This window comes from Mus caroli, chromosome 9 (assembly GCF_900094665.2).
Source record: "Mus caroli chromosome 9, CAROLI_EIJ_v1.1, whole genome shotgun sequence".
Lineage (NCBI taxonomy): Eukaryota > Metazoa > Chordata > Mammalia > Rodentia > Muridae > Mus > Mus caroli.
Window position 1 is genome coordinate 111539952 of NC_034578.1, and position 18748 is coordinate 111558699.

The 18748-nt window shown below is 46.4% G+C and overlaps 1 protein-coding gene across 2 annotated transcripts in view; it reads right to left on the reverse strand.

The window, feature by feature from the left end:
* The window catches only part of Tgfbr2 (transforming growth factor beta receptor 2), an 87621-nt gene that overhangs the window by 13852 nt on the left and 55021 nt on the right, over positions 1-18748 (reverse strand). For both annotated transcript variants that reach the window (XM_021172343.2, XM_021172345.2), the window contains 2 exons: positions 7287-8086; positions 3389-3530 (listed from right to left, as the gene is read on the reverse strand). In XM_021172343.2, coding sequence (XP_021028002.1) covers positions 3389-3530; positions 7287-8086 — 942 coding nt within the window. The remainder of the gene's footprint in view (positions 1-3388; positions 3531-7286; positions 8087-18748) is intronic.

Consider the following 18748-nt stretch of genomic DNA (forward strand, 5'->3'; position numbering starts at 1 on the left):
TCTCCCTCCCAGGGACTGCTCTGCTCAGAGACGAGGTCGGCTGAGAGAGAAGCATTGAAAACAGACGTGAGAGCCACACACTGTTCTCCCTTGGCATCTACTGATTTAGGTTGGCCTGAACCTCTAGCTCTCTGTCTCCTTCTGATGTCCCCTTTTGCAATTGTCACTATAACTGAACAGTCTCTGAGTGCAAGAAAGTTCACAGCAAAGTGTTAGTCCCGTGAAACTTCTTGAAATGGAGACCAGAGACAGGACCTGAAAGGAGTTTGTAGAGAGATCCCGAGTGGTATCCATGAGCCTCAGTTTCTACAGCCGGAGTGGAGACAGGAGAATCAGGAGTGGGAAGTTCTGATCAGACAAAGCAGAGCCAGGATGGGTTCCATCCAGTTCCTGCCTGTTTTTACCACGAAGGTTGTAAAGGGTTTTTCTGAGATGGGTTGAACAAAGCGGAACCTGCTTCCTTCCACCAGGAAACTTGTTTATCCTGCGGCTTTTTTTTTTAGAGCCCATAAAAGTTGGTGAGCTTAGCTCTTCCTCACGTGCCTCAATTCTCCCTCACTCAGCAACTGTCAACAGGAAGGCGATCTTGTCTGTGCCTATGATGAAAGTGGAATTCACTAGAGCCTAGGCTGACTATCAATAGGACTGAAGAGCAGACAACCTCAGGGGCTGGCTACAGAAGCTCGACTCTCAAAGCCAGTCATAGAAACCAGTGTTGTCAGGAACAGCATATCCATCTCCACAGAAGCCAGAGAGATAGATGACAGTGACTCGAGAGGGGGTGAGGAAGAGGAGACTGAGATTCTCCTTGGAGTTTGGGTAGCCAGTCAGATTCTGCAAGAGATAAAGACTCAGAACCAGCAATGGGCCCAATTGGAATGGCCCTGGACAGTACATTGGGAAGTTTGGGTTAGTAATGAAAGAGGTCGCTATTTAAGCAGGAAAAAAAAAGTATTGGACATTTTGGGGCATCCATCAAATGAAAGAACTACCCATTGACTCCGGTTGATACAAATGCACAAATAATGGGTAAATACAAGGAGTAGCGAGAGGAAGGATAGAGATTCCTTTTGAATGAAAAACCTGCTAATTAACAAGGAGTAAGAAAAACAGAAACATTTGCAGGTGGCAAACATCACAGTCATAATTGTTTCCAGTGAGAATTCTCACAGTAGATTCTCAAATTAACAGGTGCGATTATGACCAAGTCAGAGTATATTCCTCTGTATTTACTCCCTACAAACTGGGAAATAGCACCTCTACAGAGCAGAACCTGACAGCCAGACTCCCTAGCTGCCATCAGCAAGCCTGCCCTTGGTGCCATGTGCTCAGAAGTTACCACAGTGTCTGTACTGTTGTTATTCCAGACACTTTGCCTCAATCTAATGATGAGAACATAGCAACAAAGCCCAACGTGGAATCCAGGCTCTGAGGTGCCTGCTCCAACTTCTCAAAGATTAGGGTCAGGAAGACTACTGTGGCTAAAGCAAAGGAAGAGCACAGAAGCAGCATGCGAGTCAGATGGGTTTGTGTGTTTAGGACAGAAACTTCCTCTTTAGCCCGGGTTGGACCGTAAGTTACTATGTAACTTACCTCTTGGACCGTAAGTTACTATGTAACTTACCTCGCCTGACCTGGAACTTGACTCAATCCCCTCTTGTTAGCACCCTAAGGGCTGGAATTACACTCTCTGTATTAACCTTGTTTTAAATTTAATTTTGTGTGTATGTATATGTGTGTGCATGCTTATGAGGGGGTACACGTGTGTGTGTGTTTGGCACTGGGTCAACACTCTTCTGTTGTTCTCCACTTGCCATACTGTGACAGGGTCTCTCACCTAACCTGGAACCAACTGCACTAGGATTATAGACACCGCTCTACAAACCCCAAATGGTACATGGGTGCTGAGGAGCTCAACTTGTGCCTTCATGCTTGTGTGGTAAGACTTGATTGATGAAGCCATCTCCTTAGCTTTCTATGATCTTCTTACTACCTTCTAAGTCCAATAGTATAAAACAGAAGTCAGAAAGAATGAAGTCAAGCATTACTTCCGGTGGATCAGGCTTGGGTGTGCTCTCTGTTCGAGTGAGACCCTGAGGGAAGCCCAGGTGGAGAATGGGTAGTGGATACAATGTAGCGAATTATCAATCTGACCTCCGGACCATCTGGGAACAATACCCCCAAGACAAAGTGGAGTAGAATACCCAAGGGATGGTTGCTCTTTTCTATACTCTCAAACTCAAGGCAACAGCAGCCGAGGTGCTGGCTAAAAGGTTTTATGTCAACTTGACACAACAAGTTGGAGTCATTTTGGAAAAGGGAGCCTCAATTGAGAAAATTCCCTTGGCACGCTGACTGGTGGAGCAACCTTTTGATTGATTGATGTGGGAGGGCCCAGCTCACTTGGGGCAGTGCCATTCCTGGGCGGGGTGCTATCAGTAAGCAAACAATGATGAGCAAGCCAGTAAAAAGTATTCCTCCACCATAGTCTCATCAGCTTCCTCCTCAGGGTCCTTCCTCCTTGTTTGAGTGCCTGAGAGCCTGCCCTGGCTTTCCCAGACAATAAGTTATTCCTCACCTGAAAGTGGAAGACTAAATTAACCTTTTCTCCTCAAGTTGCTTTTTGATCAGTATCCCAGCACAGTGATGGGAACCCTAAGGTGGTCTCAAACAGTGGAAAGGACTTGGTGTGCAGAATGCAGAGAAGAGAGAAAGGGGACCTGGGAGAGCCATGGCATTCTGCTTGGGGAGAATGATTAAGGAAAGTGAAGAGGAGAGAGCTGAGGGTGGGGGCGTGGGGGGGGGACAGCGCCCTCCCGGGGTTCACAGAGGAAAGGCAGGAGTGAAACCTTAGAGGCTTCCCCGCCATCCTCTTCCTTAAGTTCCAGTTCCCCGGAGGAGTTTTAAAACCCAGACAGACATATCAACCCATCCTGCTTAGTTTTGTGAAAAAGAATTCATCTCTACAAGAATAAATATTTAGGCTTCCCTCTCCCCCAGTTCTTTAAATCCAAACGAGAAGAAACAAAGGGAAGATGCTCGGCTGACTATTGCCCTTCAGGTCAATAGAAGTAATTCTCGTCTCTGCTTCTAGTGAGTGCCTCTCAAAAGATACTAAAATATCAGTGGGAAGAAAAGTAATTCTATATAGCGGTGTGAAAGGAGATGTAGGGCTTTTCACTTAGAAACCTTGGCTCTTCAGAATAATCCCTAATAATCCTAGAACGGCTATGTGCCACACTATCTCAACTGTCTCGCTGTGTGGAGTGCAGGGGTCTGTGCTGAGCCCTGGAACCATGCTTGAGACAGACAGCATTGCATCATCTGGAAGCGAGGGCCACAGAATGGCATCATCCCACCACTGACAGTGCCCTGACCAAGTACGCACCTCCCACAGCATTGCAGCGGGACGTCATTTCCCAGAGTACCAGAGCCATGGAGTAGACATCCGTCTGCTTGAACGACTCCACGTTTTCCAGATTCATCCTGGATTCTAGAACTTCCGGGGCCATGTATCTTGCCGTCCCCACCTAAGACCAAAAGAAACACAGAAGGAAGTCCATCATTTGATTCTGAATGGATGGATGCCAGGAATCAAATTGAGGTCCTCATGCACACTAGACAAGCACGCTGCTGACCAAGCTACATCCCAGCCCTGTGCAGATGCACTTAAAACAAAACAACATAGTGCTGTTTGAAATGATGCGAATTACACAGGTAGACACAACACATACTATTATTTTCTCTCCCTGAAAGCTCTTCAAAGACTCTGAACTAGGCACGCTCAAACTAGTACCCCAGCCCAGAGCCACTCATCTGCCTATATATTATTATATGCAACCTATAATTCAATATTGTTATAGACAACCGGAAGGGCTACATCTGTGATACCTTAGATTTTTTTTTTAAGATTTATTTAATTTTATTTTATGTGGTGGGTATTATGCCTGTAGAGGCCAGAAGAGGGCATCAGATCCCCTGGCACTGGAGTTACAGGGTTTTGAGCTGCCCTGTGGGTGCTGGGCACTGAGCTCAGATCCTCTGGAGAGACTAAGAATCAGACAGGTTCCCTAAAAGGCAGACAGAGAGAGGTCGTGGGTATGTAGTTAAGGTGGTGAACTTCCAAGATGGCTGGCTTCTTTTGCACCCTCTTGGCCTGATACAAAGCCCGGCATCTTAAGACAAAGACCTTTAGGCTTTTGCTCTTACCAGTAGGTCTCCAGATGGAGTGGCCCATCAAGTTCAAGGCTGGATCAGGACACAGTACGGAAGAGTTGTGCCAATGAGCTGTCCTATCTTTCTTCAATTTCTTCCTTAAATTAGGGGAAGAAAGCCCTTCAGAGCAGAGAAAGCCCCCAACCGTTAAGAAGACACTGGATTGTTGCTTTTCAAGTCCCTCTCAGCTCTGTAGAGCATCTTTTTGTCTATCTGTCTGTCTGCTGGGTGGTGTGTCTCCTCACCACCAGTCAACCCGTGACTTCAGTGGCAGATTCTGCCTGTTCTTGTCTGTGTATGTGAGATTTCTCTACCGCCACCTTCCACCCTCACGATTTTTTTCTCCCTTTGAATTCTTTATCTGTCAGAGAAAAGGAACCTGATCAAGACCCTTAAACTTGACATCTCTGCAAGGGCAGCAAGTGTGCTAAGCCGCTAAGCCATCTCTCTACACTCTTACATATTTATTTTTTGCTTTTGCAAATCAGATGTTTTTTTCACTCTTGAAACTCTAAGACTCATGATGAAAATAATTGCCACCCAGTTGGGGTCACTTAAGGACCATTTAATTTTAATTTACCTCATGGCCCATATGACATAATTTCATAAATCTCTGCTAAATTAAAGTCATATGAAAAGACCAAGTCATACAATAATTTCCATGAATGTGATGTGTAGTTCTATTCTGGTTATTTAGGCCTGTGATCAATTTTATGATTGACATTAAACAAACAGGGGCCCACAAGGAAAAGGGAAAACTATTTCCAAGGGAGATTTTCAAAGGAAAACATCTGATACTGCAAAATATACGAGTTCATCCAGTGCCAATCACTGTCCTGTCATGCAGAGGTCAAGTCATTTGATGCCACTGTTCCGAAGAATGGTTCTTACTGGCATGCCTTTGAAGACATTTTTCTTTTTAACAGAGCGCTCTTAGAGTCATTGCCCTGACATATTAATCTGTTTGTGTCTCAGTGAGATGACCTCGCCACAGCATTTGCTGCTGTGGTAGACAGAGCGCTGGCAAGGCAGAACCCTCACGTCTGGTTCAGTTCAAAGAGGGTTGTAGAGTGTGCCCCATTAGCCAGCTAGAGGAAACAGCCGTGCTTTGGGGCCTTCACCAGCATCTTAGAACAAAGACGACCTTGCGGGCTTTTTCTTCCATCAGTAGGTGACTGGATGGAGCGCCTCGCTAAGTTCAAGGCCAGGTCAGGACACGTTACATAACACTTGTGCCAATCTCACAATGGACCCACTACGACAGGCATTAGCTGTCACCTGGGGAGAAAATCGTCCTTCTTTCTGGTCATCTTCCTAATGCGCCTTAGTCAAAGGGTTTCCATTTGGATCTGGGACAACTCTTCAAAAATAGAGCCACTGGGCTGGGATGATGGCTTTGTCAGCAAAGAGCTTGCTACAGGAGCAAGGGGACAGCACTACAGTCCCCAGAATCTACAAAGGTAGTTGTGCTGCCACACCCTTGTAATCCCACTACCGGGTGGAAGGGACAGACACAGGAAGATCCCTGGGGTTGGCTGTCCATCCTGTCTAGCCAAATTGGTGAGCTCCCGTTTCAGTTAGCAGCCTTGTCTCACTGCAGAAGGTGAGTGGTCACTGAAGAATGTCCCTCTGGCCTTCACACAATTACACATGTAGGTAGACACACATACACACATTCACACACAAAGAGAGAGAGAGAGAGAGAGAGAGAGAGAGAGAGAGAGAGAGAGAGAGAGAGAGAGAGAGAAAGAGAAAGAGAAATGGAGCTAGTTAGTCTCTTCTTCAACCAATACTCATTGGTAACTTCCACTGTACTGAGGCATTATGCTGGGTGTATTGGGTGTGGATGTGGACTTTAAGGTCTCCTTCTAGAATCTAGAAACCAATATAACTACTAAGAGTAGACAGCAGATAGTAGCTAGTTAAGCTATATGAGAGGAAAGAAAGGAGCTAAGATGTTAATAGTTCCCGAAAGAAAGAAAACCATTTGCAAATGGAAGGGGAGTGAGGACCTGCAGTCAGCTGACTCAGGCTGGAAGGAATTTGAAGAAGCAAAATGCCATCTATTAATGAAAGGTACCTAGTCAAGACAGTGTTGGCTACGTCTTGGATTGACATCTTAATCTGCTAGATTCCTTAGATAAATCTCATAACATAGAGAGAGCTCCCTGAGATAAGAGACCTGGGGTGTGGGCCAAAGGGGAGGTGAAAATAGCCGTTACATGGTCAGCCTGGGTCCCCCCGAAATTGGCTGGATAAAGAAAGTGTAAGTAAAGTGTGACTTACATTTACAGTAGAGTTTTGTTCACCTGTAAAGAAGAATGGGAAGATGGTATCTACGGGAAAAATGAATGAGCCTGAATCACCCTGTTAAGTGAAACAAGCCAGGCTCAGAAGGAGTATTGTTTTCTATCCCGTGTGGAATTTAAAGGAAGGAAGGAAATGAAAGTAAAGGGGCAGGGAGGGGCTTACTAGTGATTTGGGAGGGGGGAGGAAGGAATAATAGGAAGATATTTATCCAAGGCATTGTTTAAAGTTCCTTATACGCATAGACGGAAATGTCATTATGAAACCCATTGCTTTGTGTGATTTATATATAGTATACTAACTAGTGAGTATGTTACATGAGGGGCAGGCAGGGAGCCAGCTTGCTGCAGAAGCCTGAGAACCTGAGTTCAGAGCTCTCAAACCCATGTAAAAGCCAGGCGCACTGGCATGCCTCCATAATCCCAGTGCTTCTGGGCTGCAGTGGGGTTGGGGGACCAGGACTCTAGAGTTGACTGGCCCAGCAATCTAACAAATCAGTGTGATCTGGGTTCAGTAAGAGACTCTGTCTCAAAAAATAAGGTTGAAAACAATGAAGAAAGACAGCTGATGTCAACCTCTGGCCTCTACACATGCATGCTTGGGAAAGTGCATCCACACACACTTATAACACACACACACACACACACACACACACACACACACAGACACCTCTCTAAATGAAAAATTGTAAAAAGAAAATAAAAGATGGGGCAGAAATGAAACCAGGCATGAAGTCTGAGGACAGAGCACCAGCCTCCACTTACCTGCCCGCTGTTGGCCAGGTCATCCACAGACAGAGTAGGGTCCAGGCGCAAGGACAGCCCAAAGTCACACAGGCAACAGGTCAAGTCGTTCTTCACTAGGATGTTAGAGCTCTTGAGGTCCCTGTGAACAATGGGCATCTTGGGCCTCCCACAAGGAGTGTGGTCACTGTGGAGATGAGCGATGCCCCGGGCCAGGGAGCTGCCCAGTTTCCTCAGGTCCTCCCAGCTGATGACATGCCTCGTGAGGTACTCCTGCAGGTTGCCCTTTGCATGGAATGCCGTGATCAGCCAGTACTGCTTGCCCAGCTCTGTCTTCCGCTCCTCGGCCGTCAAGAACTGCAGGATGTTCTCATGCTTCAGGTTGATATCGGAGAAGATGTCCTTCTCCGTTTTCCATGAGGAGTACTCCTCGTAGGGGAAGATCTTGACAGCCACGGTCTCAAACTGCTCTGAGGTGTTCTGCTTCAGCTTGGCCTTGTAGACCTCGGCGAAGCGGCCCTTCCCCACCAGCGTGTCCAGCTCGATGGGTAGCAGCTCCGTGTTGTGGTTGATGTTGTTGGCGCACGTGGAGCTGATGTCGGAGCGGTCGTCCTCCAGGATGATGGCGCAGTTGTCACTGAAATCCATGAGCTTCCGGGGCTTGCTGCTCTCCCAGGACGGGCTCAACTTCTGCTGCCGGTGGACACGGTAGCAGTAGAAGATGATGATGACAGCTATGGCAATCCCCAGCGGAGGCAGGAGGCTGACGCCCGTCACTTGGATAATGACCAACAACAGGTCGGGACTGCTGGTGGTGTATTCTGATGTGGAGAGAAGGCAAAGGAGAGAAGGCATTAGGCTCTGGAGGTATGCATCACCCCTACTGGGAAGCAAGTCCATAATCAATTCTTTATGCACGGTAGCATCTAAACTGGGTCCATGGATACTAGATAGGGATTCTAGTTGATGATTCTACACCCTGCCACACCGTCCATGCCCTTCCCAGGGTGAAGCTGAGTCAGAGATGATCGAGGATACCATATAAACCAAAACCTAACGCATAAGGCATTGTTAGATGCTAGCTCCAAGTCTCTTCCTCATGAAGATTCACATCCAGGAAGGACAGAGATGGGTAGAGGGCTCAGCTGGTAAAGCACCTGCTCTGTGGACCTGTGCTAAACCTCCAAATGTAAATGTGCACACACTTGTGATCCCAGCTTGGGAGAAATGGAGGCAGGCGGGTTTCTAAGGCTCACTTGTCAGTCCGTCTAACTAAATCAGTGAGTCTCAGGTCAAGTGAGAGACCTTGCTCCTGAAAGGGTACATACCATTCCTAAGAAACCCACTAGTATCTGCATGCACACACTTGCACACTTGTGTACCTGCAGACATACACACATATATATGTGCGTACATGTACACACACACACACTCACAGTTGACATAAAGTAGCAAGGCTTCCAAGACCCCTTCTTTTCCATGCCGCTCCGTACCACCCAGGCACAGAGCTGTTATTTCTGGGTGACCTGGATGTGGAGCAGAGCAGGAACAGGAGCAGGTGAGAATGTGGGAATGAGCAAAGACAGTCCCTGTCTGAGATCATTCCACTCAAATACCTCCTATTCTTTAAATTTCAGCTCAAATGCCACTCTCTATGAATAGCTGGGGAAACTTAGTACGATGTCTTTTGTGGCTTCTATGCCTTTCCGTGTTTGCGTGTCAGTACAATCAGGGCTGAGTGACACAACATACTAGACAATGCCTAAGGCTGAGTGAGGCACTGGGGATAGAGGTAGAAAGACATACATAACTGTTGCTTGTGAATGGTTGCTTCTATAGAGATGTGGTTCAATGCTGCCTGCTCCCCTCCCCCCCCATCCTTATCTCTATAGGCTCATGTGTTTGAAAACTCAGCTCCCAGCTGCTGATTTTGTTTTGGAAGGTTATAAAACTTTCACCAAGTGGTACCTTACTCCCTAGAAACAGTGGGTCTTCTAGGGCAGGTCTTAAGGTATAGAACCTGATTTTCAGTGACCTCCCCACTTCCTGTGGATACAATAAGATCAGGTTCTGCCAGCCAGCCTTCACTACTGTGACAGATGGTGCCTCCAAACACTGCAAGCCGGAATAATCTCTTCCTTCCTTAATCTGATTCTGGGCAAACCATTTGGTCACAGAAATACAAAAGTAACCAGTCCATAATAGTACCTGGTAAAACTGTCGATCACTGGTTCTCCACCTGCGGGTCATGAACTTTGAGGGTCAAAGGCTTCCTTGCCTAAGACCATTAGGAAACACTGATATTTACATTATTATTCATAACAGTTGCAAAACCACAGTCATGGGGTAGCAATGAAAATACTGTTATGGTTGGGGGGCCACCACAGCATGAGGAACTGTGTTAAAGGGTCACAGCGTGAGGAAGGGTGAGAGCCACTGCTCTAGAGACTGCCACAATCCTGTTGTTCCTATTGATCCCAACTTCCAGTTCACTCTGATTTTGACTCCCACACAGACTACCTTGAAACACCAGTTCTGGGTCTGAGAAGCAGGGGCAGCAGTCACCTTATGTCCACTCAACATCTCTCTCTCTGCATTGCCTATGGTTGCCGACAACGGACACAACACACCAGGGACCTAATGTCTTATACACAGCTTTTATCACCGATCAGAGCCTTGATCATTTGTTACCATTGATCATTTGTTATCATTTGTTCTCTTGGGGAAAAGGACATGGTTCTTAATCTATAATGTGCAGAGGGGTCATTAACGACATCCACACGAATGCCAGAATTCTAGTTGTGTGTTGTTCATCTGCCCATGAGGTACGCATTAGCGAGCATGCCTGAGTCTCTGACACTCTATTTGTGGCATTCCTGATTGTCTGCTCTAGGCATTAGGCATGCTGCTGTCCTGTGCTGTCTTTAAGCTACCGAGTGGGGCAGTTGGGGCATGCCCATAAATGCTGAGCGATGTGTCATTCCAGAAGGAAGTCAGGTATATGCTACAATGTATGAGTGAGGATGCTTATAGAAACATGGAGGGTACAGGAGCTGAGACAGTACTTAGCCACTTCAGTTCCTGGGTCAGGAGTGAGTGATGAGAATTCAAGCCAGTCAGCTGGGAAGATGGCTGAGGTATCTTAGAGGAAATGTGGTCCCTAACTGGCATTTGATCCAGCCACTTAAAGTGACACTGTATGAAATGAAGGGAAGGGGGGCACAGAGACATGGGGTGTTATGACTCACTGTCTTTTGGGCAAAATGTTTGTTGAACCCACTAACCAAACTCCAAGGCAGGAGTTCTGTCTGATGCCACTTAAAACTAAAGGAATCTGAACCTCAGAATTTCAGGAACCACATGGGGAACGCAGAGTCTTCTGAAGAGATACATGAACACACTTTAAAAACAGGAAAGAGAGGGCTGGCGATTAAGAGCATTTGCTGTTCTTGCAAAGGACCTGGGTTTGGTTCCCAGTACCCACATACAATTGTCCCTAACTCTAAGTTCAGGGAATCTGGCACCCTCTTCTGACCTTCACAGGCACCAAGCAAACACAAATGCAGTGCACATATTTGCATGTAAGCAAAACACTCATACATACAAAATAAATATTTAACAAAGTGCAAAAGATAGGTAGTTTGGTGGTGGGGCCTTCAAAACACAAAGTTTTATTTTTAAGATTTATTTTATTTTTATTTTCAATTAGGTGCAAGTGCACGCGCGTGCTTGCATGCGTGCGTGTGCGTGTGCGTGTGCGTGTGCGTGTGCGTGTGCGTGTGTGTGTGTGTGTGTGTAGGTGACCCCTCAGAGACCAAAGAGGGTGTCAGATAACTTGGAGCTGGAATTATAGAGTAGTTCTGAGCAACCCCATATGGGTGTTGGGACCTGACCTCAGGTCAGCTGCAACAACAGTATGATCGTGACTACTGAGCCCTAAAACACACCTTCACCTTGGATAATAGGAAGTGGACTCTCTTTATCTTAGGAGGTTAGAGCATGACGGGACCAGCTAAGCCAGGGTATGAGTGGCAGAGGGAGTGGCGGCCATGACAATTAAACACACAAAAATTAAAGAGAGATGTAACACTATTCAGGAGCCACAGACATCATAGCTCATATCCCTACTACCTATGAACATGTTTGCATGGGAAGGCTCGCTTGTCCTAGCTCTCCTCAGTCAGATCTACACAAAGCACCTTGTCATAAACTGGTTTGGCTAAGTGACTGTATGCTCCTTTCAGGACAACAAGAGCTCCTAGGGGCAATGGCCAGGCCATCTAGTACCACTGAGATATGCTAGCAATTGGCATAGGCTGGACCACTGTCATGATTTTCTATGTTTGTGCTGTCAGATGGATAGAGCCTTATGTTCTAAAGCAGGCCGATTTAGCCAGTTTTTGTATGGTCTTACAATCAAAATGGCCTCTTCTCCCCCACCCGCCCACCACAACTTTTAGTTGTTGTTGAACAGAGGGGTGGGGGGAGGGAGAGAGAAGCCCTCTGTGGATTCTCTTAATAGGGACCTCCCTACTATAAAGATCAGTTCTGCCTCATAAAGCCAAAAGCATTTACTATCTGGTAATACTTCATAGAGCAAAATCAGCAGCCCCCTATCCTATAAATGTTATTTTTAATACCCCGTTATACACTAGAAGAATTTGGAGAGACTTCACTTTGGTCCAACGTGAATATTTCTTTCCACATATAAGAAAATACGATTCGGACTTTCTAAACTGTTACCTGTATGACTTCTTAGCTGTGCCTCCAGTTCATTTAAATCATCTGCATGAAGCATTCATTTGTTACTGAAAAGTTTCTAACTCCCAGCTACTCAGAGAAAAGGTCCTTTTCTTGCTCACACCTACCTCTTCCTTCTAGTCTGAGGCAAGCACCTACATTGAAATTAACATGTGGTGTTGACAGCAGAAGGTTCTAGAAGTCCCCTAGTCTAAGGTTAGAAACCAAAGCTTCACTTTCCTCTCCAGTTTCCCGTAACCTTTTTTTTAAACCTACACATAAAATTCTCCCTCCCCTCTCTCTCCGTGAGTGTGTGTGTGTGTGTGTGTGTGTGTGTGTGTGTGTGTAGTGACTGAATACCATTTGTCAATGTAGAAACTTCAAAGAGGAGGTGAAGGGAGTCACAATAACAACTCAGGCCGGAAGGAAGTTTTGGGATGTGGCTATATCTAAATAAGAGCCTCCCAGGCACGCCTCAGAGTTGACCTCTGGGCTTCCACTAGACAAAGAGAATTGTAGATATGGGCAGGCACTGGGGTCAGCTTGGCTCAGAAACTCACATTAAGTGTTTCTTCCTGCTTATCCCTAAATAAGAGAGACTCCTGTGCTGGCTGAGTTCTCAGGACTCTTACAATTTTCATATTTACTTGCTGGGAAAAGTCTACAGGATAGAAACTGCTATTATTACAAGACCATGACCCAGAGAGGAGTACTAGCATTGAAGCTGTTTAATTTCCCAAGACTGACTCAGACAATAAGCAAGCCAATACTTGCAACAAACTCTATTAGAACAGGGTTCTTAGCCTTATGCCATGGTGTCTCTAAATGTCACCCGGGTGACACATTGGTAAGACCCAGTGAAGATGGCTTTAAGTAATGTCTCAGTTTGTATAGCCCTTGTCTTCACTGGAGGCGAGCCCAAGCATTTTGGTGGCCATCTACTCAGTGATAACTACCAATCATTTTTCTTTCTTATGTGTATGAGGGTTGGCCCGCATGAACACACACGCAGCATACACATGCCTGGTAGCCATGGGAGCCAGAAGAGAGTGTTGGATCCCTGGAACTGGCATTACAGAGAGTTGTGAACCCTCATGTGAGTGCTGGCCCTGACCTGGTTCTCTGCAAGAGCAACCAGTGCTGTTAACAATGGAGCCACACTGTCAGTTCTTGGGTGGGACATATAAAGGTCCACAGCAGAGGTACAGAGACTATTTCTCATTCTCACTTATGAGCCATGGTAGGACACTGCCCCTGAGTAGGCATATTCTCTTGCTAGGAGAAGAGGGTCTGACATGAAAGAGCAATCCGGAGACTGCTCCAGGGCCTCACACATATGGGGACTCAAGGCATACTTCTGAAATGATTAGAATCTCCCATGAAAGTTGCTTTTTATATAACATAAAATTAGAGACAGCTCTGGGTAGAATTTCTGAAAGGTTCTTGAAAAAAAAAGAAAAGAAAAGAAAAGAGGGAGAGAGAGAGAGAGAGAGAGGAAGGAAGGAAGGAAGGAAGGAAGGAAGGAAGGAAGGAAGGAAGGAAGGAAGGAAGGAAGGAAGGAAGGCAGGCTCTATTTACAATAGCAAATGTTCTTAGCCTGGGCTTCGTGAGCAGAATGCAGTGGTTCCAGAACTCAATGAGTGAAAGGCCTCAGCTTCTCTGACCTTTAACGGGAATGTATCGTTTATTTTTTTTTAGTAATTCTTTATTATTTTTATGTGTATAAGTATGTACCTGCATGAATATATGTGCAGTGCGTGTGTGTGTGTGTGTGTGTGTGTGTGTGTGTATGTGTGTGTGTGTATGCAGTGCCCTTGTGGGTGTGTGTGAGAAAACAGCGTTGGATGCTTTGGAATTGGAGTTATAGGTGGTGGTGAGCTGCTTTGTGGGTGTTAGGAAACAAACCAAATCCTCTAACCCTGAGCACTGAGTGCTCTTAACTGCTTAGCCATCACTCCAGCACTGACATATTCTGAATCATTTCTTAGTATTTGCTGTCCCTACGATTACGTCACCCGTTGGAATCATAGACATGTTCATAGCATGTCTATTTGAGAGAGATACCTTGACGAATGCGTGATTTACTCCTCACTCGGATATCCTGTCTGTCCTTTCTTTTCAGATCTGCTGCTAGATCCTGCCCAGGCATTGTTACAGAAATACATATTCATCTATAAAAACATGAGATCATTGCATTTGAGCGCTATAATATTTCAGACGCGTTTACAAGTCCCTCTGAGCACGTCTACAGGATTCATCTGTCTTCAATTAGTTCACAGCACACACGCACAAGAAACAAAGTGCCCTTGGAAGAGGAGAAAGTACCCAAGTGCTGGCCTCTCTGATAGTTTCCTACAGCAGAGTTAAGATGGACCCGTCTCCCTGGGATTCGGGGAGCACATGCCACAGGTAGATCTGCTTGGATTGGTGTATGGCTTTTCACCAAAGCAACTGGGGCTTCTGTTCATGGCTTTGCTTAGCCTGGGAAGGAGCTCTGTGCTATAGTGGGAAGCCCTCTGTGAGTCTCCTCTTAGGAAAGACAAGTAGCACACAGTGAACTCTGTCAGGCAGGGCGCTAAGCTATGCCTGATGTGCGAGCATTGTGTTGCTTTATTTCCATCACTCCTGAGTCAGGTTCTGTTTTACCTACATTATGGAGGTCGGTATTGTGTTTAGGCTGCTCAGGACATGCTTCCTTGATAAAGATCCCTTCATCACCCACCCCCATAGGTGCTGAGTAAATAAATAAATAAATCACCTATGGGGGGTGATGAGGTACTTGAGGCAGGGACTCAGGATAGGATGTTCTTCCTTCTCTTGTTGTATCTCAGTCTAGTCCCACTTCTTTCCTGGACAGTTGCATACTTATCCTGTGGCTTCAGATGATCATGGTGATATGTGAATATAATCACAATTCAAGGGTCAGTGAGGTCTCTTCAAGGAGCTCTCTTGATGCCCTGTCATGTTCATTACTCTGCACACCAGATCACCAAGGCAAGCAGAGAACCACCACCTAGGTCCCTTCCTAGTGTACAGTTACACTAATGAATTCTCCCTCCAAATGCCTTCATTGGAGGGCTCAACCACTTTAAATATTAACACAAGAGTCCATGTCTCAAGTTCATCTCTGTTCATCGGGCTGTTATCAAGACATAAATAACAATCCACTTAGAATTTTAGTTTTAGTTTTTATTTTTCTCTTCTGTGTTTGAGACTGTGTCTCATGTAGCTCAGGTTAGCTTCAAACTCAACATATAGCCAGGGATGACCTTGACAGCCTCCCCTTCAGAGTGGTAGCATTCCGGGCATGTTACTCATATGCAGTGCTAGAGGATGAACCAAGGCCTCAGGGCATGCCAAACAAGCAGCCTACCCAACGAATGGCACCTACAGGCCTCCACTTAAGAGTGGTTTTTTGTTGTTGTTGTTTTGTTTTGCTGGTTTTTTGAGACAGGGTTTCTCTGGATAGCCCTGGCTGTCCTGGAACTTACTTTGTAGACCAGGCTGGCCTTGAACTCAGAAATCCACCTGCCTCTGCCTCCCGAGTGCTGGGATTAAAGGCGTGCGCCACCACCGTTGGTCTCATTATTTGGTTTTACTAAGTCATTTTACTTTAAGCCATTGGAGAGTCTCAGTTTTAATTTCTTTTTAGACACTAGTATCAGATATGGGCATGACAGAGCATGCAAGAAGCCTGGGGAGTTGCTTGTTTTCATCTCTTCTGTGTGTGAATGTGTGTGTGTGTGTGTGTGTGTGTGTGTGTGTAAGTAGGTAGGAAGCTAAGTAGGCAGGCAGGTAGGTAGCTAGATGATAGGTGGATAGGTAGGTAGATAGACAGACAGACAGACAGAATGGGGAAAGAGGGGGAGAGAGAGTACACACACTGCTATGTTGTTGTATATATATTTGACAATTCTAGAACTCACATAGCTTGCTGCCATCACCGGAATCTTTAAGCATCTTGTTGTCATGGTGCTGAATCTCTTGGCACCTCCCATTCAAAGTGAGGTCCAGACGGGCAGTGTGAGCACACATCAGCTGCATGCTTGTGGGGAAAGAAGACTCCTTGCCTCTGTTCTCAATCATCACTACGTCCAGATGTGCATTTGAACGTTCCCTAGATGGCTCCTTCACAGACGTTTCAGAAGTACCTTTCCCAAAGCTAGCGTAGCTTTCTTGGTGTTCTGCCAAAGACGTTGGTTTCATCCTTGCTTTATTCCTAAAACCAAGTCTCTTTGTGGCATCACTGGCAGAGTGCTGGCACAATTGTACTCAGACTGACCAACAAGAAAACAACCCCCAAGAAGAATCCAGTCAATTAGGCAGCAGAGCAGTGTGGAACGAGATAGGATTCCCCATTCATCCTCTCAAATGAAAAGCAAGCAAATTCAAGCAAACAATTAGACGTGATTTTAATTAAGCAACAGGAGAATAAACTGGCAGGAGTTACAGGACCAACTTTAACGGGCACCGTGGCGACAGTGCTGCTAAGCATTCTGGGTAGATTTTGAGAATATTTCCTTCCCTGTAATGAGGGGAGAGGCCTTCCCTCTGTGCACTTTAATTCCTACTGCAAGTATGCCAAGCTGAACCATCTCTCCACTCCCCTCCCTACCTGACAGTCTCCTTTGCACGAGTTTCTGGACTCTCCTTAAATCAAACTGAGTGGAGTGCAAAAGCCTCCTCTGCCTTACTCCTGGGAGGTGGGGACAAAACCTCAAGCAGAGAGCTACAGTAGAGAGGCCTGGCATTTTAGCCATTGTTGGCACAAAGTCCAAATACTGGGACACTTCAGAGTCACTCTTTATGGGGGCTGGGAGATACCTCAGATGGTGAAGTGTTTGCCTTGGAAGTAGGAACACCTGAGTTCAACCCTCAGAACCCACATTAAAAAGCAGGGAATGGTGGCCTATGCTTGCAAATCCCAGCAGTAGGGAGACAGCAAGAAGTGCACCCTGGGCCTCCGACCAGCCAACCTGACCAGCCAACCTAGCCTACCTGGCAAGTAGCAGGCCAGTGGGAGACCACACTTCAAAAAGAAACGCTTGACAATGTGTGAGGAATCTGATGCTGTCCTCTGGTCTCCATATGTACACACACACACACACACACACACACACACACACACACACAAACTTTGGTATTGGAGTTAGCAGTTAGGAAACTGAGAGAGGGGGCTGATTCTCCACAGCACAGCTTAGAAGTGAACTGTTAGCCTTTCAGCCAGAGACCCTCAAAGAGTGTGCCACTGGAAGGTTAAAAGCTGAGCAAGAGCAGTTTGAGGGCTAGAGCAGTCAGGTAAAAGCTGAACCAACGGGAGGGCAGCTGATCACTGACCTACAGCAAACAGGTAACCTAACAACAAGTACGGTTAGATATTTCCCACCACCCATAGCACACATGCCCAGGTTAGGAGTCCAAAGAAAAGACTTTAATCACAAAGCTAATGCCAACAGTGATAGAGTGTGGTTATTTCTTCATGTACTAGCTCAGGGCTTATGCCCAGAAACCTGTATTATCCTGACTCAACATAACTCCTTTTTATTGTTAACACTGTCAATCTACAGACTCTATAACTGCCGACAGGATAAGGCTTTGGGTGTGGGAGTGTGTATGCGTGTGCGTGCGCGCGTGTGTGAGCGTGCGCGTCCATGTGTGTGTGTGCGCATGTGCGTGCGTGTGTGCGTGTGAGCGTACGGGTGCGTGAATGTGCATGAGTGTGCGTGTGTATGTGTGTGTGTGCGTGTGTGTGCGCGTGCGTGAGTGTGCGTGTGTGCGTGAGTGTGCGTGTGCATGAGTGTGTGCGTGCGTGCGTGCGTGCGTGCGTGCGTGTGTGCGTGTGTGTGTGTGTGTGTTTCCAGATTGGATTTACAGCGGCTGGAAGAGCCACCCTGAACATGGGCAGCATGCTACCATGGGCTGGGGTCCTGAGCACTGGGGACCTTCTCTTTCTGCTCGCTGACCCAGGATGTGCTGTGACCCAGCTGCCTTGGCCTGGTTCCTCCATCATTTTCCTGGTTGCCTGTCTCCTCCCTGTGCTCAGGAATCCTAAAGGCACAGACGCACTGAAGTCTCCAGGGAGCTGGGCCAGCGTTGGAAAAGACTGTGCACTATAAATATCATCAGTGCCTTCAGCAGTGCCAGGTATTGCCTGATACTTCACACCCTAAACTGTGACCCTGTTGCCTGGGCACCCTCTCAGTCCTTGTCATCACGTCCCTGTCCCTATTCACATTCTCAAGGTTTCTTCTAAAGCCATAGATGCCAACTGGGGCCTCACTGAACTAACTTCTAATTAGTCGAAAACATAATCCTGTTCCTAGCAAGATTGGCCAGCGTAGATAACGACGCTTGCTTGTTTTCTCCTTAACCATGAACTGAATTTTGGCTCTCTCTGTGTGAATGGCCTCTACCCACTAAGGTTGCTCTGGAATATACAGGGAATACAAAGAAAGACACAGACTCTAGCAGAACAACTATTCTGGGTCCAGCGGTTCCTGGTGTTGGCTACATGTTGGCATATCCTGGAGGCTTAGAAAAAAAGTTTGTGGCACACCCCTTTAATCCCAGCACTTGGGAGGCAGAGGCAGGTAGATTTCTGAGTTCAAGGCCAGCCTGGTCTACAGAGTGAGTTCTAGGACAGCCAGGGCTATACAGAGAAACCCTGTCTCAAAGAAAGAAAGAAAGAAAGAAAGAAAGAAAGAAAGAAAGAAAGAAAGAAAGAAAGAAAGAAAGAAAGAAAG